Source organism: Syngnathus typhle, linkage group LG4, assembly GCF_033458585.1.
Source record: "Syngnathus typhle isolate RoL2023-S1 ecotype Sweden linkage group LG4, RoL_Styp_1.0, whole genome shotgun sequence".
NCBI classification, from domain to species: Eukaryota; Metazoa; Chordata; class Actinopteri; order Syngnathiformes; family Syngnathidae; genus Syngnathus; species Syngnathus typhle.
In genome coordinates this window covers 2,230,196-2,251,824 of record NC_083741.1, presented here as the reverse complement: position 1 = coordinate 2,251,824, position 21,629 = coordinate 2,230,196, and the positions used below count along the sequence as shown (strand labels likewise).

The 21,629-nt window shown below is 44.6% G+C and overlaps 1 protein-coding gene across 1 annotated transcript in view; it reads right to left on the bottom strand.

Annotated features, from left to right (window-relative positions):
* The window catches only part of LOC133152748 (SH3 and multiple ankyrin repeat domains protein 2-like), a 63,336-nt gene that overhangs the window by 28,240 nt on the left and 13,467 nt on the right, over nucleotides 1-21,629 (bottom strand). The window contains exons 3-5 of the mRNA XM_061276625.1: nucleotides 15,028-15,195; nucleotides 7,511-7,627; nucleotides 2,758-2,835 (exon numbers count right to left, since the gene is read on the bottom strand). Of these exons, the coding sequence (XP_061132609.1) occupies nucleotides 7,595-7,627; nucleotides 15,028-15,195 (201 nt within the window). The 3' untranslated portion in view covers nucleotides 2,758-2,835; nucleotides 7,511-7,594. The remainder of the gene's footprint in view (nucleotides 1-2,757; nucleotides 2,836-7,510; nucleotides 7,628-15,027; nucleotides 15,196-21,629) is intronic.

Genomic DNA, 21,629 nt, shown 5'->3' with positions numbered 1-21,629 from the left:
AAATCCGGGCGGATTTCATCCACCCCCGGGGCCTTGCCACCGAGGAGTTTTTTAACTACCTCAGTGACTTCAACCCCAGAGATTGGAGAGTCCGCCTCAGAGTCCCCAGGCCCTGCCTCCACAATGGAAGGCGTGTCGGTGGAATTGAGGAGGTCTTCGAAGTATTCTCCCCACCGACACACGACGTCCCGAGTCGAGGTCAGCAGCACGCCATCTCCACTGTAAACAGTGTTGACGTTGCACTGCTTCCCCCTCCTGAGACGCCGGATGGTGGACCAGAATTTCCTCGAAGCCGTCCGGAAGTCATTCTCCATGGCCTCGCCAAACTCCTCCCACGCCCGGGTTTTTGCCTCAGCAACCGCCGAAGCCGCGTTCCGCTTGGCCATCCGGTACCTGTCAGCTGCCTCGGGAGTCCCGCACGCCAAATGGCCCGACAGGACTCCTTCTTCAGCTTGACGGCATCCCTTACCGCCGGTGTCCACCAGCGGCATCGGGGATTGCCGCCACGACAGGCACCAACGACTTTACGGCCACAGCTCCGGTCGGCCGCCTCAACAATGGAGGCGCGGAACAAGGTCCACTCGGACTCAATGTCCCCCGCCTCCCCCAGGACGTGGGAAACGTTCTGCCGGAGGTGGGAGTTTAAGCTCTTCCTAACAGGGGATTCCGCCAGACGTTCCCAGCAGACCCTCACAGAACGTTTGGGTCTGCCAGGTCGGACCGGCATCTTCCCCCACCATCGGAGCCAACCCACCACCAGTTGACAGCTCCGCCCCTCTCTTCGCCCGAGTGCCCAAAACATGCGGCCGCAAATCCGATGACACGACTACAAAGTCGATCATCGAACTGCGGCCTAGGGTGTCCTGGTGCCAAGTGCACACATGGACACCCTTATGTTTGAACAAGGTGTTCATTATAGAAAATCCGTGTCAAGCACAGAAGTCCAATAATAGAACACCGCTCGGGTTCAGATCGGGGGGGCTGTTCCTCCCAATCACGCCCTTCCAGGTCTCACTGTCATTGCCCACGTGAGCATTGAAGTCACCCAGTAGAACGATGGAGTCCCCAGAAGGAGCGCTCTCCAGCACCGCCTCCAGGGACTCCAAAAAGGGTGGGTACTCTGAACTGCCGTTTGGTGCATAGACACAAACAACAGTCAGGACCCGTCCCCCCACCCGAAGGCGGAGGGAGGCTACCGTCTTGTTCACCGGGGTGAACCCCAATGTGCAGGCTTCCAGCCGGGGGGCAATAAGTATACCCACACCTGCTCGACGCCTCTCACCGTGGGCAACTCCAGAGTGGAAGAGAGTCCAGCCCCTCTCGAGAGGGCTTGTACCGGAACCCAAACTGTGCGTGGAGGCAAATCCGACTATATCTAGTCGGAACTTTTCTGCCTCGCACACCAGCTCGGGCTCCTTTCCAGCCAGAGAGGTGACATTCCATGTCCCAAGAGACAGCTTCTGCAGCCGGGATCAGACCGCCAAGGTCTCTGCCTTTGGCCGCCGCCCAGCTTGCAACGCACCCAACCCCTTTGGCCCCTCCCACAGGTGGTGAGCCCATGGGAAGGGGAACCCACGTTTCTTTTTCAGGCTGAGCCCGGCCGGGCCCCATGAGCAAAGGCCCGGCCGCCTCCAGAGGGGGGCCCCGGTGACCCGCGTCTGGGCGAGGGAAAACGAGATCCAATAATTGTTTTCATCATAAGGGGTAATGTGAGCCGTGCTTTGTCTGGCCCCTCACCTAGGACCCGTTTGCCATGGGTAACCCTACCAGGGGCATGAATCCCCAGACAACATGGCTCCTAGGATCATAGGGGCACGCAAACCCCTCCACTACAATAAGGTGACGACTCACGGAGGGGCCATTACAAATAATGGAAAGATAATAAATTCGTCCCAAGCAACAAAATCAACCCGCTATTTTTAAGCATTTTTTCATTTGTGCATTTTTGTCCGATCGCGCAACTGCAGCGCACCGCCGATCGCGCAACCGTATCGCGGCGCCAACCGCGCAACTGCACCGCGCTGGTAGCATTATTGTGACAGATCGGTCGCTAAAATTGAGAAAATATTTTTAAAGTCCTAATGGACTTTCCAAAATTTAAGTGGACCTCAGTGCCTGCGCATTGAGGAGCTTAATTTGGTCCGATCGCGCAACCGCAGCGCGCCACTGTCGCGTTGCTTTAGGAGCGTCTTTGTGTTTTAGAATGGCTTTACTGCTTCCACTTGCTTCCTTTGGAGCCATGATTAGAGTTGATGCAATCCTCAGAGTAACGAGAATGTAATAACGAACGGAGTCAGTTGGCATTCGCTCCTCTCGGCTCATCTCGCGAGGTTCGACAATCGAATTTCGTCCGACACCCAAAGCAAAAAAAATCTTAATTTTTTTTGCGAATACCAATTTGTTCGAGAACCGGGACGTTCGAAAACAGAGGCTCCACTGTATTTTTAGTCCATTGTATTAATACAAAAATGTACAAAAAAGCACAAACGTCCACAAATATCAATGACCACAGTTAACAACTCTCGATTTCTCACCAAATTTCATTGAATGAAAGAAATCTGGATTACGTAGTCCAGTCTTACCCAGAAAGACATTTACAGTTGTTGCAGCTGACCCTGACCATATAGTACTGTTACCATGGAAACAATATGAAATGTACCCTAAATGCTTTCCCCATGTGCTAAAAGCTGAAATCAATTTGCTTTTGTGATTAACATGCAATGGGCAAAAACTTTTCCCACTTTCTTTTAGTTTTACCTGAAAGGGACTCTGGCTGTTGTAGTTCCTAACTTCTTTATCAGCTCCACGAACAAGCAGCACCTTGGCACAATTATCCTGGGAATGAAAGAATACAGATTTAAAGACAGAATAAAGTGATCTAAGACAGCAAGGCGGCTCGTCAACTCTCCTACTTTGGTCAGGAGAAAGGTTGCTTGTCTTCCAGTGACATAAGAAGAATTGTCCAAAGCAAAAGAAGTCAGTATAGCATGAACTGTTTAAAATCATCCCATCCCTGGCACAGGGAGAGGAGCGACAACAGAACATCTACCACCTATGTCAGGAATGCAACCTCACTGGCTGTTAAGCGTGGATGTATTCTTCCACTCCAGAGAGAGGGAGGACGCGAGAAATCGAGAGAAGAGCGAGGGAGGAGAACAGATAAATGGAGACTGCAGAGGGGCTTGAATCTGCTGCACATATCGCCCACAAAGTGCTCAACCACGCATGGACTGCGCACACACACATACAAAGATTTTTCTTTAGCTCCATAACAAGCTATCGAGGGTTAGAAAATGGCTCATAGTGACACTAACTCCTATGCAGATATTGATAGATACCTGTGTGGCTAGCATTAAATAGTATCAGAGATTCTACGTACATCTAAGAGTTGCACTAATACTGGTGTAATTTTTATTTTTACATTGGAATATTCAAATGAATTTGTGGGACATATATAGGGTGCATTTTTGCACTATTAAACACTATTGTTCACTAGATCCACCATATCACAAACATATGAGCCATTGGACTCGACAATCTTTAGCCATTCCCTGAATTTAACATTCAATTTGAACTTGTGTTTTACAGGCTGCACCATCAAAGTTAAATGCAAAATTGATTTGCTTGATTTGTTTTCCCCACCTCCGGCCCTCCCTGTGTGGAGTTTGCATTTTCTCCTTGTGCCCGCGTGGGTTTTCTCCAGGCACTCCGGTTTCTTCCCACATCCCAAAAACATGCTTGGTGGGTCGATTGAGCACTCCAAATTGTCCCGAGGTGTGAGTGCAAGTGCAAATGGTTGTTCGTGTTCTGTGTGCCCTGCGATTGGCTCGCAACCTGTTCAGGGTGTCCCCCGCCTACTGCCCGATAACTGCTGGCATAGGCTCCAGCACACCCGCGACCCCTGTGGGGTCAAGTGGTATAGAAAATGGATGGATGGATTTTTTTCCCAGTGACTTGGGACTTGCTTGAGACTTGAAGGTTACAATTTGAGACTTGTGATAGATACTCTAGTGATTAAAAGAGTCACATTTTCTTCCACAATTTAAAATTGCTCTGAAGTGCCATGCTTGACATGGTATTTCCAAAACACCCCAAGGATCAACAATTACATACATTATATAGAGATACCGTTTCATGGAAGCCTGCCTCCATCCCGCCCCCTTATACTGTGAGTTCAATGGTGATCCCAGCTTCTGTTAAATGATCCATGATAACCAGCGTGCTGGATCTCGACCAGTTAGTCTTTGGGTCTCCTCACGTGTGTCGCTTGATAATGAGTGTGCATTTTAACCAGCCGTTTTAGTGAACATGTGAAGGTAACATTTGATACAGTGTTTGTACTGCATCACAGGGACACATCACCAAACCCAATTTCCTCAGCCAACCACACCGCCACCAGGTCGACAACTTCACTTCACATCAAGTGTCGCTGATCAGAAGCTAATTCTGATCTGTGGATTTAACAAAACTCCATGCAAATCTTCTTATCATGCACAGCACCAGTAGTTTATATATAGTAGGTATTTTGGGCATGATATAACAGATGTTCAGTGATTTAGTGTGGGCGAACAATATGAAAGACAAAGTCAGAGTCAGCTTTATTGTCAATTCCTTCATGCCAAGACACACAAAGAAATGGAAATTACGTTTCCTCCATCCCACGGTGACGAGACACAGTACACGAGTAACATACGAGTGAACAACGGGGGAGAGAGTTCAGGACCCCAAAAGCCTGGAGATCACAAACTTCGCCAGAGGCGAGCAGTGCTTGCATCCCACCACAGAGTCCCGGCACCATTCGTCACGGATGTAGACGCGCATTCCACCTCCTCGCGATGTTCCCCCTCGTACAATGGCCCAGTCCGCCCGATAGCACGCCAGCCGCTCCAAATGCACAGCAGTTACGCACTGTCCGGTTCGTAGATCTCAGCAGGCATGTTGATGAACGTTCGCCGGAAGAAAGGAAGGCACGAGCTGGGTTGGCTGCCAGCCTGGCCCGGACGCCCCCGCTCTCGCCCCTCTTCAGCCTCCTCGCACACCGCTTCCGACGCTTCAGGACGGAGCAGACCGAGCGCCTTTAATGTCCCCGCTTCAAAGTCCAGATCGCCACAAAATTCGCTTTCGCCGATGTCGAGCAGAACCAGCCCGCTGTACTTGTAGCACAACCCGGTGCGACGAGACAAACACACAAAACTGTCGGACAAACCCACATTAAACGACCAAACAAAACACCGTTCGGGACAGAGAGAGGCCGCTGAGTGTGCATGCGCCGCCATCCTACTTCAAAGTCAAAGTCAAAGTCAAAGTCAAAGTCAGCTTTATTGTCAATCTCTCCATATGTCACAACACACAAAGAGACCGAAATTACGTTTTTCTCTATCCCACGGTGACGAGACACATAACACGATAGACATACAAGTACGCGACACAATATAAAAACAAGAAGGCAAAAATTCAAACAATCAATAGTAAGAGTGATGAATAAATAATAAATAAACAGATAACACAATAAATAAGAGGAGCAAAACGGAGCCAGCAAGCATAGCGCAAAAGTAAAAAACATCATAAACAAAAAGGCACAAACAATAAATAATAAGAGTAATAATAAATAATAAATTAAAATAATAAAACTTCCGGACAACTTTATTTATAGAGTATGATTAAAAGGACATCCGAAAGTGTTTTAAATCAAAGCACAGAAATAAAATACTGTTTAGTTGTACTATGTTCATTTTGTCTTCACTGAGACACTTAGTAGATTATTTTACTGGTTCTTTTATCACAGTCTGTGATAAAAGAACCAGTACAATAAAATACTGGTTACCGAAATTAACGAAATACAAGAGTGTAAGATGAAAAGATTAAACAATATATTTAAAATGCTTTAAAGTAGATCAATGAAATTATGAGAAGAAAAGAAAAAAAGATAGTTTTTAACCTCATAGGCATGCACTGGACACTGTTCAACTGCATTCTGTCGCCAGAAACACATACTTGGAGTTGTTGGACTCACTTTGTTGTTTCCAAGCTTTTAGAAAAGGAATACATTGAAGAATCAAAAAGGCAAATTCACTAAAGTGATTCATTTTAAAAGCTAATTGAGTGGGTGAGTGAGATGAATAAGATTCAAGTGTCAGCTTTAAAGAACAACAGTTACCAGAGCCACTACTGAGTAACAGGTACAATTCGTGTCTCTGTAAAATGATTAAAAGACGATCATATTGAGAATCTTATTTTCCATTTTCGTTAGCCTTTGCATTGGTGTTTGGGGTGAACTAGAACCTGACTTTGGGCAATAGGTAGGTTACACCCTGAAATGGTGGCCAGCCGATTTGAGGGCACATACATTTTTTGTACAATCATTGTAGAGGCATTTTAGTTTTTATCAAGCCCAAAAGAATGCTTTTGGAATGTGGGAGAATGCCTGGAGAGTACCTGGAGAAAAAACATGTGAAGAAATTGACAATAAAGCAGACTTTGACTTTTTGACTTTGAAGAGTTACGAGCACTTGTCTCAGCTGGGTTCATGCAACTACTATATTATATCTATCCATCATTCCTAATCTTCTCCGTTCTTGTTTATGTAAGACCATGCAATGAATGCATTGTGAGTTAAAAACACACACGCACACAACAACAGACAAGCAATGATCCGACAGGGAGTGGCACACAGACAGAAACCACGGACATGAGCACACAGGAGAGGCGAGTCGTGACAAATGCAAGCACAAAGAAAACATGCAAAATCCACGCAGGATGGCCAGAGTCTAGACTCGAACCCTGAACCTCAGAACTGTAAGGTTTACGATTTACTGCTGACCAAGAGAAGTTTGTTTTTTGATATTCACAGACATCTTTACTAAACACAAAAAAAACATTGTCGATATAAAATCTCAGCTTTTACGCAGACATTATTCAAAGATTGCATCTGATCTGAATTTAAAAAACTAGTTTCGTACCAACTGTCTGTTTATATTATAAAATTAAACTAACTTTCCACTGGAAGAAATGGAACCAGAAAAAATGCTCAAAAGCAAAGGTGAATGTAAACGTGAAACACATACGAATGCGCGCACACACACACACACACACACATCCACACACACACACACACACACACACGCGCACACACGCACACACACTCACACACAGTTAGAGCATCGTGTCTTAAGCACTGGTTGGTAACAGAATTGAATCAGTTTGTAAAATCTCTGCCACCGCTCAAAATAGCAACGTTAGCACTCAGACACTCAAATGAGCACAGCATGAGAGGTGTCAATGAAGTATTAATATATTGTAGATCACAAGGTGATCCAAAATGCTGTTCTTGTATTACAAGGCAGTTTCAAATCAGAATGTAATAAATATATAAATAAGGAAGGCCTTCAGTTGTTCCAATTGTAACTTTAAATCAGTAATATGTTTCCTATATTGTCCCTTCACCTTGCTATGTTTTGATATTTACACACAAAATTCACATAATTTTATATATTTTGTGCCCACTACTCACCTGGTTATATAGAGCACAAATGTGTAGGGCAGTGTTTCCTGAGGCATTCTGAGCACCCATGTCTGCTCCATAGAACAGAAGATGCTACAGATGTTGTACATGTCTATGCCGGCAAGCCTGAAAACACAAATTCCCAATTTACTTCCACTCGCAGAAAACAGTAATTTGCAAGTTGCAGTAATCTCCCATTTACACTAGATGTCAGTGTGCTGCAAAAGAGATTAGAACCAGAATGGAAAGAAGCCGCACTTTGTTTGAACCCGGCCGCAAAAGGATGGGAGACACATGATAGCGAGCGGTAGATTAAAGACATTACATCAACTAAAAAAAAAAAAAAAAAGAAAATGCACAAATCTGGAAAAAAGGATTCAAGTTTAAAAGGAACCGCATTTGTTGAGCGATCGCCTGAAATGTTTAAGTGCCGAAAGCACTCCTTCTCACATTGTGGGGTGCGATTCCAGGCGCGATGCGTGTGACTCCGGGGAACATGCTATTTTATGGCCGTACGAGATTAAAGGGTAATTAGACATCCACGGCAGTAGGTGGAAGTGGCGGTATCATTGTAAGAATGTGGCCAGGGAGTGTGCGCAGGGAGTACCGTAATTTTCGGACTAAAAGTCGCTCCGGAGTACAAGTCGCATCAGCCATAAAATGCCCAAAAAAGTGAAAAAATAAATAAAATAAATTGCACCGGAGTATAAGTCGCATTTTGGTGGGCAATTTATTCGACAAAATCCAACACCAAGAACAGACATGACCGAGCAACAACAGGCTAAACGATAGGTATGCTAACGTGACAAACACAAACGAAGAGCTGAGAACAGGCCTAACGTAACATTCAGAGTTATTATAAAAAACTATTACATAAATAACACGTTTATTAAACCATCTGTGTCACTCCAATTCATTAAAGCCATCGATCGTCCTTTGTCAACAATGGGTGCGCGCCGCTGACGGTGCTTGCACTTCAAAATATTCCACAGTCACATATTACGATATATAAATTAGATATCAAATAACTATTATAGAAGCAATAATATTATCAAACCATCTGTGTACTCTAAATTGTTAAATTCACCAATCAAATTCCTCGTCCTTTGTCAACAACGGCGCACGTGCGCCCTGACGTCAGCCTCGTCGTTATTCCACAGATCTAGTATATAACTAGATTGTAGCGTTAACAAAGTTCAAGGAAAGACGTGGGTTTGGTAAACGGCTCTTTATTTAACAAAACGAACTTACAGGCGTGTGGCAGCTTGGACTTCCAGCCACGGAAGTGGAAGAGAGCTCCATAGAATAGGACCGGGCGTGCGTAAAATCCATGACCGAGCCCCATCCACCGTCCCCGGACAGCCACCCGGCTTAGCGCCGGCCCTCGACTTCCATCCACGGAGGTGAAAGACAGCTTGGTAGAGTAGGAGCGGGCGTGCGTAAAAGCATTGTCCGAGCCCCATCCCCGGACAGCCACCCGGCCGAGCGCCGGCCCCCGACTTCTATCCACGGAAGTGAAAGAGAGCTCCATAGAGTAGGCCCGGGCGTGCGTAAAAGCACAATAGTTTTTCAAACCTTCTGTGTCACTCCAAATCCTTAAATCCTTCAAACTCTTCGTCCTCCGTGTCATTTGGAAACAAAGCCGCTAATGATGCCGGTAGTACGTGGGGCCCTTCGTCATCTTCGTCATCCCGTGATCAATCTTTGTCCTTTTTCTAAACAACTGCCGTGCCACGCCGCGTCGCGCTGCTGACATCACTGGAAATTCAAATTACAGTAATCCCTTGCTACATCGCGGTTTGTTTATCGCGGTTTCACTCCTTATTATAAGTCGCCCCCCCCCACCCAAACTATGAAAAAAAAAACCGCGACTTATAGTCCGAAAATTACGGTATTCGCTCTATAGTGTAGCGGAACATACGCACACACAGTACAGAGCAGGCGATGAAAAGTGCAGTGGGACACCATGGCAAAATATTTAACAGGGTTGAAATGAACGGCGGAGAGAGACGGAGATGAGAAAAATGAGAGTCACCCGAAAGCTAAGACAAGGAAATATGACGAAGCGGATTCAGTGTGACTACGGTGGGAGACGAGGAAAGAGCAGTATGTTTACTGTGCCTTAAAATGTTGGCAGCGGACAGTATGAAGCCAAAAATATTAAGGCGGCACTTAAAGACATTGCACCCTAATCACGCTGATAAAATTCTCGAGTTTTTTCATTCAATCATCCCGCTTTGTGAACACTACTTCAATCGGCGAGCTCTGTCAGCATCATATAAAGTAGCGTACCAAATTGCTGAGTGCAAAACAAACCACATCATTGCAGAAGAGCTGATACCGCCTGCAGCCGTGCATATTGTCTGTCGTACTGCTTCATTTTGATTAAAAAATAGCACCAATAGTTTTATTCGTTTTTGTTTTGTAGGTTAAAATGTTTATATGATGTGGTCCTGAGTTAATGTTGTTGATTACTTTTAATTTAATATTATTTATTGCTGTTATTTAATATTATTTATGTTTATTATTATTTTATTGCATTTTTTCAGCCTAAAACGGCAGTTGGTCAAGAATGTTTATAGTTTAATTATAATTTATTTTTCAGTATGCATTTGGAATCTGATCTGTTACAGACTAAAAAACAATGTTATTAATAATAATAATTTGTTTAGACTTAGACTTAGACAGACTTTATTGTCATTTTGTAAGCACTCGGTGCACACAAAACTAAATTTCGTCGTTTATTTATTATTTATTTATTTATTTATTGTTTTCTTTAATGTTAATATGGATACAAGCATGGGGGGCGCAAAATGTTTTCTCCCTACAGGGGGCGTCACAGAAAATAATTGAGAAGCACTGGCCTAAAGCAAGAAAATCACAATACATGGATGGATGGATGGATGGATGGATGGATGGATGGATGGATGGATGGATGGATGGATGGATGGATGGATGGATGGATGGATGGATGGATGGGTGGATGGATGATGGATGGATGGATGGATGGATGGATGGATGGATATACTGAACTACATCAGTATAAAAGAGAGCAGTGTTTGTAGTATTTAAAATGTAATCAACTCATGACAGCTCATCATTTTAATGTACATCATCTCAACATATATTACAACAAAAAAAGTTCAAGTGAGCCCTCATCATGCAATATATTCTGCATATAATTGAAACCTGAGGTCTTGCAGTGAGAATGTAAAGTTCTGGTTGCAAAGAAAGGTGCAACAATGACCTTGCTATGGTTCGTGTGATGTGACAGCTTTACTCATGCAATATTTTTCAAGTGAGTCAATTGACTCAAAGTCACACCACAAGGAAAAATCTAAATGCTTCCACAGAGGTGGAGGAGCCAGCATTTCGCTGTATACATTCACAGTATTTTCAAGAACATCTAGAAGTACTTTTGATATTTAGTTTTGTTTTTGTTTGAATTTTTGTTTTGTTTACCCCATTTTCCATTTGTTGTTCGTGGAAAATGCTTAAGAATGTTTAACAGCATGATAAACTTAGGTACACAGATCCTATGTAGGTAGCATGGAGAAACAATGTAGAACAAAATAATAATAGCACAGCCATCGTCCCGTCGTGTTTCAAAGCTGCCACCATCGTACCTGTGCCGAAGAAACCTGCTCCGTCCTGCTTCAATGACTACCGCCCCGTGGCACTTACGCCCATCATCATGAAGTGCTTTGAGCGGCTTGTCATGGAGCACATCCGATCCGTTCTCCGCCCCACCATTGACCCCTTCCAGTTTGCGTACCGAGCCAAACGGTCCTCTGAGGATGCCATCTGCTCTGCCCTCCACTCGGCCCTTACCTGCCTGGAGAGAAGGGACTCGTATGGGAGATTGCTAATTGTGGACTTCAGTTCTGCCTTCAACACCATTGTGCCACAACGTCTCATCAGCAAACTTGACAAGCTGGGCCTCAGTACCTACCTCTGCAACTGGCTACTGGACTCTCTGTCAGAGGCCACAGGTGGTACGTGTTGGCGACAAAATCTCCGCCAGCATCACGCTGAGCACAGGGGCCCCCCAAGGCTGCGTGTTCAGTCCGCTGCTCTTCACCCTCCTGACGCATGACTGCACTGCAACCTACAGCGACAACCGCATAGTGAAGTTTGCTGACGATACGACTCCGGTGGGTCTCATCACCAAGGGAGACGAGACTCAATATAGGCTGGAGGTTGACCTTCTGACCACGTGGTGCAGGGACAACAACCTCCTGCTGAACGTTGACAAGACCAAGGAGATTGTTGTTTACTTCCGGAAGGGTCACACCCAACACCTGCCACTGACCATCGACGGTGCTGTGGTGGAGAGAGTGAGCACCGCCAGGTTCCTGGGGGTGCACATCAGTGAGGATCTCTCCTGGTCCACCAACACCGCATCACTGGCAAAGAAGGCCTAGCGCCGCCTGTACTTCCTGCGGAAACTCAGGCGAGCGAGCGCTCCTCCGGCCGTCATGACTACATTTTACCGCGGCACCATTGAGAGCGTCCTCTCCAGCTGTATTGCCGTTTGGGGTGGCAGCTGCACTGACTACAACTTGAAGGCCCTGCAGCGCATAGTGAACACGGCTGGTAAGATTATTGGTGCTTCACTCCCCTCCTTGAAGGACATTTACACCTCCCATCTCACCCGCAAGGCGACCACGATTGTGAGTGATGTGAGTCACCCCGCTCACTCTTTGTTTGATCTTCTTCCCTCTGGGAAGAGGTACAGGAGCCTGCACTCCCGCACCACCAGACTCAACAACAGCTTCATACTCCAGGCTGTTAGGATCCTGAACTCGCTCCCCCTTTCTGCGTAGCGTCCTGTACTTTGAGCTATGCTTACTGTCTGCTGTATGCACACTGGCTCAGTTTTGCTCCTCTTATTTATTGGGTTATTTGTTTATTATTTATTCATCACTCATATCATTTATTTATCATTTATTATTTATTGTTTGTGCCTTCTTGTTTTTATTTTGTGGCGTCTACTTGTATGTCTACTGTGTACTATGTCTCGTCACCGTGGGATAGAGAAAACGGAATTTCGGTTTCTTTGTGTGTCTTGACATATGAAGGGATTGACAATAAAGCTGACTTTGACTTTTTGACTTTGAAACCAGTCAATCACGGTCTGATCCAAAGTAGGCCCAGAAGGGTGTAGGGCAGGGGTGGGCAAACCTTTTGACTTGCGGACCAAATTGGGTTCTAAATTTTGACCGGGGGGCCAAACCAGGAGCAGATGGATGTAGTGTTTGAGTGAAGTAATATGACATGTAAAGGTCATTGCATAAAAGGTTTCTACTTTTAGTAGATACTAAAGCATGGATATTAAAAAAAAGCTTTTTGAAAACAAATGCATTTATTAACAGCATTAAAAAAATATTTCACCAAAAAACTATCAGTGATTCTTATTATATACGACACTGTTATGATGAATAACATTTTCCATCACTTCAGCGCCTGCAGGTCAGATTTATGAAATACGTTTATCTAATGAGGCGAAATCACATCCAACGGCAAACATTCTGACCAAATTCATCATCTCGAAGAACCAGTGAAAGAATACATGTAAATAAAGTAATAAAGAAATCAATAGTATTGTTGGTTTCCGTTTTTTGCTAGTGCATCATAGTCTGGAGTCAAATTTGTTGTGGTAATTCTTAGGATAGAGCCGAGGTGTCGGTCCGTTAACCTAGATCTGTGACGGGCTTTGTTGACGTTCATGTGGCTGAACGTCTTCTCACACACGTAGGTCGAGCCAAATTGTCCACTCTTTTTTAATATTCGGCACTCAGTGTCCACCTTTCTTTTCTTCGGGCCACTCATTTTAATGGAAGGATTCCAGGGGAAGGTTTGTGGGTGGCATTAGCGTAAAACTGTATCTGAAAAAATTACGAGAATATTGACGTCACAGCCGACACTCGAAATTTGGCACTGATAGATGAAATTACTACGTACTACTGAGTATGCACACGCACTTGAGAGTGTGCACCGAGCTTTCTGACACGGCTGCCGGGAGTAAATGCGCGGACATTATATTCTTTCATCACAGCAACATCTTCATTACAAATCAAACAGACACACTTTCTGTTGATTTCTTTGAAGAAATACTCATTTTCCCAACGTGTTTGAAATATTCTACACTCACTTGCCATATGGCGTTTCTTCGGTGCAGCCATTTCTAGGGACTCGCGGTAAAAGCTTTTCTTCGCTTGATTTTATTTGTGTGGCGGGCTCCATCTAGTGTTGAAACTGAGAAGTGCAGCAGAGCTGAGCTCAAGCTTCTTGTGCGGGCCATATTCAATTATGTTTTCAGAATTTGCTGCGGGCCAATAAAAACTGGACCGCGGGCCGCAGTTGGCTCGCGGGCCGTAGTTTGGACACACCTGGTGTAGGGGAAGAAAATATATTTAGTTTCGAGAAATGTTTTTGGGTGTGTGCATGTTATTTTCTTATACAGTTTATGTTGGTGTATATTACAGCCTGCGCACCCTTTCAGTGTTGCGCCTACATTTTCTTTCTTTTTTTTTTTAAAGAAAACCGTTGGTAACCTTACACAGAGTCAGGAGTAGCTTGCAGCTAGTCTTCAGCTCTGTTAAGATATTTTTCACTTGCAGCTTGTTTGATCTGAATGCAAGAGTGACATTGGCAAAGAAAGGCAATCTATAGAGTGCCATTTTAAATGTACCACATGAACCACTATCAGGATGTTACTTCCAAAAGTAGCTTTGTGCATGCCAGGTCTTCCATTAAGGTAGGCAGTGATTTCCTTCTTTTCAAACCTGTCTCATGGTTTGTTTTTATTGTATTATATTAATTATTGAACTGTGAACCGAGATAACAAGAGCATAAAACAACGTTTTACCACAACTATCGGCCAACTGATTGACTAGCAATATTAAAAAAAAATCCTTTCATAGGAGTACCTTTTCTCCAGTAACAAATGAAGCAGCTACATTAAAGTACCTCATGATCAAACTCCATCATAAAAACACATGAAACTCCAGATGAAACATTTAACTTTGGTGTGAATGTAATATAATAACATACCTGCAGGTAATATGCTTTCTATTGTATAATCAGCCTGAAAGATGATCATTATTTGCGTCTGATGTGTGACAGATTGAGAAAGGCAAAGGAATTGGAAGTGAACACTACGTGAGATATGAGCAGTCTGATAAAACTGATGGTTCAACAGACGCGGACAAAAAGCACGCACAAACATGCACCCACACACACACACATACGCACCCCCACATGCACACACGCACACACGCACACACACACGCACACACACACACACACACACACACACACACACGCACACACACACACAGCACAGAGGTGCTTAGAGAGTTGTCATAGCTGCAGGGCGACTTGCCCAACATGCCTTTTATCTTCTTTACTGGATAGCAGCTGCCACACTGTGTGGTCACCCAAAGCAAGCTTTACCAAATAACTAAGCAGCCCAAAGACCCTCTGTGAAAATGAGTGCAGCTGGTGAAACTCATTGTGTGTACCTGGTGAATTTCATGCCAGCCATTTTCATCCTGGCAGCACACAGAGGCGTGATGGTTCAAAAGAAGCTCACCGCAACCTGGGTCTCCCCCCACAACTGCGCTGTGGTACAGAGGAGTCAGACCACGACTGTCCTTGTAGTCTGGAGATGCCCCCAGCTCCAACAGTGTCTGCAAAATGGGAGCAGGTGATGGTGTGAATGGCAAGTCCAAAACAAAAAGGACAGAAAAAAGGATATCTGAATTATATAGAAAGGTATGTCAACCATTCCAGTTTCTGAGTCACAACTCTGAATTACAAACTGACATAGTCAGTGTTTTTAAGTGCAAAAGATAGGGAAGTTGTATACCAGACTGAAATAAAGCAACAAATGTCATAGTAGTGTGGGGCCCATGGGACATTTGAATGGACATTCATACTAGGGATGGGCGGATCGATACCAAAATATCGATATATATCGATCTCCCTAGCTAAAATATCGATACTTACAATTATTTAATTATATTTTTCCTCTTTTTTTTCTGCTCCAATTTGACGACTTGCACTCATGCTAGTACTACTTTTCCTTCCGCCTGCTGCACCGGCGTGTCCTGCTCTGTTCTGCTCCCGCCCCCTTTTCTCACAAGCCAAGCCCTCCTCCTCCGCTTCCCGTTCCAATCCAAACACAAACAAGCATGGCCACGGCGGCGGCCCAGTCCGAACGTAAGAGAAGTCTGGTTTGGAGGTGTTATATTTTAGTTAATGACAATGAGGCAAGATGTGAAATATGTCACAAAACGAATAAATATTGTGGCAACACCACAAACTTAACAAAACATTTAAGTAAAATTCACCCCACGGTTCATGAAGAGCTGCAGTTGAAACGTGCCGCAGACACTAAGGCAGTGACGGAAAACCCTGCAGCCACACCGAGGCTAAGGTACCAAAGTACCTTAAAAGCAGCGTTTCAGAAAGGCAAGACATCTCCAGGTATCAGGTGCTAACCAAAAATTGTAAGCATTTGTGGTTGATGTGCTATTTGAAGCAATAATTACTGCGCTTTAGTCAGTCATTTATAAATAAAGTTTTCCCCTTTTCAATTTGTGGTCGAACGCTATACGTTTTATTTGTAACTCCACTTCCTATAAACAACACTAAAGTATTACAATATTAAATGTAAGTATCCAGTGGCTTTACAAATTGATAGTTTTGCTGCTCATGACGATTAAGCCCTGCATCTCTGTTGGTACCATGTCTCTTTTTACAATATACTAAAAAACAAAACTTTTTCCCAACAACAGAGAGAAAGAGAGAAAAGTAAAGAATAGCACCTTTTAATTAAAGTTATACTATTTATATGCATCTTCCACTAATGTTTTTCTAAAAAGGTTAATAATTCATGTACATGACGTAATACTTTTTTCTACAAAATTCAATAAATGACTCTCCAAGAGCAAGAATGCCACTGCATTTAAATTGTTATATTTTGGCGGGAAATTACACTTCCGGTATCGATATCGGATCGATATCGGGTATTTTTGGGCAGGAAATACTTGGTATCGGATCGAATCCAAAATCATTGGTATCGCCCATCCCTAATTCATACTCACCGCCTTGTTATTTTTTTTACTTTGTGATGTTTCTGATCACGTTATATGCCGTTATATGCAAATAGTACTGTATGGTATCAGTGGCGAATATTTGGGGATTTCAATAAGGCACCTGGGATAACTACGGGAGACCTCAGTACCCGGAAGTAGTTGACAGTGAGCGGGAGTTTCGCTGAGTCGTGACTGTAACTGCCGCTATTGTGTGTGTTTCAGCAAATGTATTATTTTAACAACAAACCCCACATGTGTGTGTCACGTTCCTGCGTCACCTGACTCCCAGCCAAGCCCCAATCAAGGAATTGCCAGCACCTGTTACAGCTCGTTAGGTCCCCTACTTAATCTTTGTGTATTCTGCCAGTGGTTGTCAGTTCGTCTACTTACCCTGCCCGTGACACCACTGCCTTTTTGTCCCCTGAACGATCTCTGTTGCCAACTGCTTCCGTAAACTGACCGACCACGCCTTGATCACCGCCTCCCTCGACAACCTGCCTGCTTCCGACTACGACTATGCGCTGTGCTCAGCTGCTCAGCCACGCCAGCCAGACCGCAAGCCCAGCGTTCCACTTCCCCTTTCCCCCTTTTTCAATAAAGGATCGTGCTGCATTTTGTCTCTGTTCCGTGACAGCGTGGAGTGATTCGCGTCCATGTGTGCGACAGTAACATACAGTGTAATAGTACTGTACTGTACTGTACATCAGAATGTAAGAATGTTATTTTGGTCATTAACAGTGTTTTGTTGTTAGCCTAATCATTGGCAGCCCCGTCCACTATATAGTATGAACAATAATGATGGTAAATAGCAATGATGGCGCTACACCAGTGGTGGATACAGAAATTGCACAACTATGGAAATTGCAGGTCACTTTCATCTCTGACTTGGCTTCCTGGGAAAAAAACACTGTATGACTACTCGGCACTTTTGGTTCATTCCTGCACACTGTGGAAATTCTTTGGGTGCACTGTCCTAAGTTTTTGATGTAATGTTACGCAAATACACCCAATTTACATACTATGCTTGGTGCGAACAGAATCAAACAAATATGTGATTTTTTTTTGTGTGTGAGCGTTCACATTATATTATTTAATGTGACTCCAGTCTATCTGGTGTGTCCTCAAAATGACCTGGATGCGCAGAAGAAGAGATGACAGAAGAGCGCTGTTCTGCCCCGAAACTTGTCTGTTCGACTGTATTATATTGGTTTATATTGTGTTCGACAGATAGACTTTTATTTTGAAGGCGATGTCTAGCAGGAAGTCGGCCGTCGGCCATTTTTGTCGTAATCACAACAAGCCGTGTGCAGCTAGTGCTAGTCAAGTGTTCATCCATGGTCATCCTTGTTTCTGTTTGTGCCTTCGACATCATCGTCTGTAAGTTTCCATTTATATTTTAAAGCTCTATCATATTTTCGTATTATTTATGAGGAGTCTTTATTGAAAATATGAATGTTTATGTCGTATTTTTTCCGTATCGCTTTTCAGTTTTACTCCATGTTTTGGGAGAACACTGCAATAAAAAGGAGCTTTGGAAGCTATACCCTGACTCAGTGTCTACCTTAGCAGGAGTTAGGCTTACTGCTGAATTGGTGTTAGAAACACACACAAAGAGAGCAGGAAAGTAAAAAGACGATACGCAGCTGGCAACACAATACACAGCAGCAGACTACATGAACATGGACAACGAACAGAATAAAAATACTACAACAAAAGACTTCAAGTCATCTCAAAGTGGATCGTCGGTCAGTCGTAAAAGCTCTAGCTCAACCAAATCATCAGTCAGCGCTGCTGCTGCAAAGGCAAGAGCCAAAGCAGAGGCTGCTCGTGCACGTGCAGCATTTGCAGAGCGTGAAATCAGTATCAAGGTGAACAAAGCAAGACTAGAAGCCAGCCTCGATGCCTTGCAGTTGGAAAGAGAAGCTGCAGCTGCTAATGCCCAGGCAGAAGCTTTAGAGGCAGCAGCGGAGATAGAGGAAGAGGAGCTCCGTAGCAAAAGGAGCTTCCCCGTCGTGGAGCAAGACACACAAGAACGCGTAAGCGAATATGTTCGTGACCAAACTACACATTTTGACAAGCTCCCTGAACCTGTAGTCTTCTCAGAGACCGCAGAGCGATCTATTGAGCCTCACCTTAACGCGCCAACACCATATGTTCACAAAGAAGAAGAATATATTATGAAAGATTCTTGGCCAGCCCCACCTCAACTTCAACAGAGACCAACATCACTTCAGAGTTCTCAGGCAATACATGAATCTAAATCATCAGTCCAACCGCACACCCAAGAGAATTTCCAAGTCAAAAGAGAGACAGACACTTACAACACCAATCCCACATCCAAGCTAACTTTCCCAAAGTACTCTGACACATCTCACGTACCGAACCAGTCCAGAGTCTTCAGTTATGTTGGACATGGCAAAGTACCTGGCACGCAAAGAACTTGTTTGCACGGGCCTATCAAACTTTGATGATCGTCCTGAATCGTACAGAGCATGGAAGTCCTCCTTCTTCAACACGATCAAAGATTTGGATCTGACAGCTAGTGAACAGTTGGATCTGCTTTCAAAATGGCTTGGAAAAGAATCATCTGAACACGTGAGACGTCTGAGAGCAGTTAACATTGGCAACCCAAATGCAGCTCTACGAACAGCTTGGGAAAGACCTGATGAATGTTTTGGCGCTCCAGAAGTCATTGAAAATGCGCTTTTCGCAAAGCTCGACGACTTTCCTAGAATCTCGAATAAGGACAGCCAAAAATTAAGGGAACTTGGAGACCTTTTAAAAGAGTTATTGTCAGCAAAAGAAGATGGATACCTGTCAGGCTTGGCATTCTTGGACACCGCTCGTGGCATAAAACCAATTGTGGAAAAATTGCCATTCAACCTGCAAGAGAAATGGCTTTCTCAGGGATCAAGGTACAAGCAAGATCATAAGGTCAGTTACCCGCCTTTTTCTTACTTCACCTCTTTTATCTGCTACCAAGCTAAAACAAGGAACGATCCCAGCTTTACCCTTTCTGGAAACAACCTAACATTTGAAAGAGCAATGCCAAAACATAAAGCTCCTAGAACAGTGGTTTCAGTGCACAAGACAAAAGTTTCTACTGATGTTACACAAGATGAAACAGCTTCCGAAGAGGACGTGTCGAAGCAATGCCCAATCCATAAAAGGCCCCACCCTTTAAAGAAATGTCGGGGCTTCAGGCTAAAAACTCTTGCAGACAGAAAAGCATACTTAAAGGAACAAGGCATTTGTTTCAAATGTTGCTCATCATCCTCCCACCCAGCTCGTGATTGCAAAGCACACCTGAAATGTGACGAGTGTGACAGTGAAAATCATATAACGGCTCTTCACCCTGGTCCACCACAATGGGCAGCTAGAGTCTCAAATTCCCCGAAGAATGATGGCGGGGAGTCAGAGTTGGAAGAAACCACGAGAACTCCAGTCGTAAGTTCTCTGTGCACCAAAGTGTGCGGGGATCATCTCAAAGCAAAGTCGTGCTCAAAGATCTGCCCCGTTAAAGTATATCCAGACAATCAACCAGAGAAAGCCGAAAAAATGTATGCCATGCTCGATGACCAGAGCAACAGATCTCTAGCTCGGTCACAGTTTTTTGACATCTTCAAAATCGAGACAGACGCATACCCTTACACCCTCAAAACATGTGCTGGCTTAGCCACAGTCTCTGGCAGGAAAGCAACCGGCTACCATATCGAAGCAGTTAATGGTGGTGTTAACTTGTCGCTGCCAGAACTCACAGAATGTGACGATTTACCGGACAATCGTGACTAAATACCAACTCCAGAGGCTGCTCTCCACCACCCCCATCTAAAAAGTATTGCCAACGAAATCCCAGCCTTGGACGACAATGCCCAGATTCTTCTTCTGCTGGGTAGGGACATTCTTCGCATTCATAAAGTGAGGTAGCAGATTAATGGTCCTGGAGATACTCCTTTTGCGCAAAGACTTGATCTTGGATGGGTGCTGGTGGGTGACGTGTGTTTGGGAAAATTCCACAAGCCTATCATTCACAGCTACAAAACAAATGTACTAGAAGATGGAAGACCTTCGCTGTTCAGGGCATGCATGAGCCACATCAATCTCAAGCAAGCGACCAGTCCCAGTTTCGTCATTGGTCTTTCTCACAGTTCACCAGATGACTCGCTTGGCCTTACAGTTTTTGCAAGGACTGACAATGACGACAAGCGAGCCTTCTCCATCGAAGATGAACAGTTCATCAAAATAATGAATGATCAAGTTTTCCAAGATGAGTGTAACAGCTGGGTGGCACCTCTCCCTTTCAAGACACCCAGACCTCCCTTATCAAACAACCGAGAGCAGGCTATGACCCGCCTTTCATCTCTGAAACGCACTCTGGAACGGAAGCCAAAGATGAAAGAACAGTTTGTCACCTTTATGCAAAAAATCTTTGACAACAACCATGCTGAACCAGCCCCTCCGCTACAAAAGGGAAGAGAATGTTGGTACTTACCAATGTTCGGAGTCTACCATCCCAGAAAACCTGGACAAATCAGAGTTGTGTTTGATTCTAGTGCACAATCCAATGGCCTCTCACTCAACAATGTCCTGCTCACCGGGCCAGACCTGAATAACAGTCTCATTGGAGTTCTCATTCGCTTCAGGAGGGAGAAAATAGCTGTTACGGCAGACATCGAACAGATGTTCCATTGTTTTGTCGTAAGAGAGGACCACCGAGATTACTTGCGCTTCCTCTGGTTCCGAGAGAACGACCCCAGCAAAGACATTGTTGAATACCGGATGAGGGTACATGTATTTGGCAATAGCTCTTCCCCAGCTGTGGCCACCTACTGTCTCAGAAGAGCAGCCCAGCAGGGAGAACAGCAATACGGGTCAGACACCAGACACTTTGTGGAGCGAGATTTTTATGTCGACGATGGCCTGGTCTCAACACCCACCGGAGAGGAAGCAATTGCTCTGCTGCAAAAGACTCAAGCTTCTCTGTCTCTGTCTTGAGACTCCACAAGATCACGTCTAACAATGTT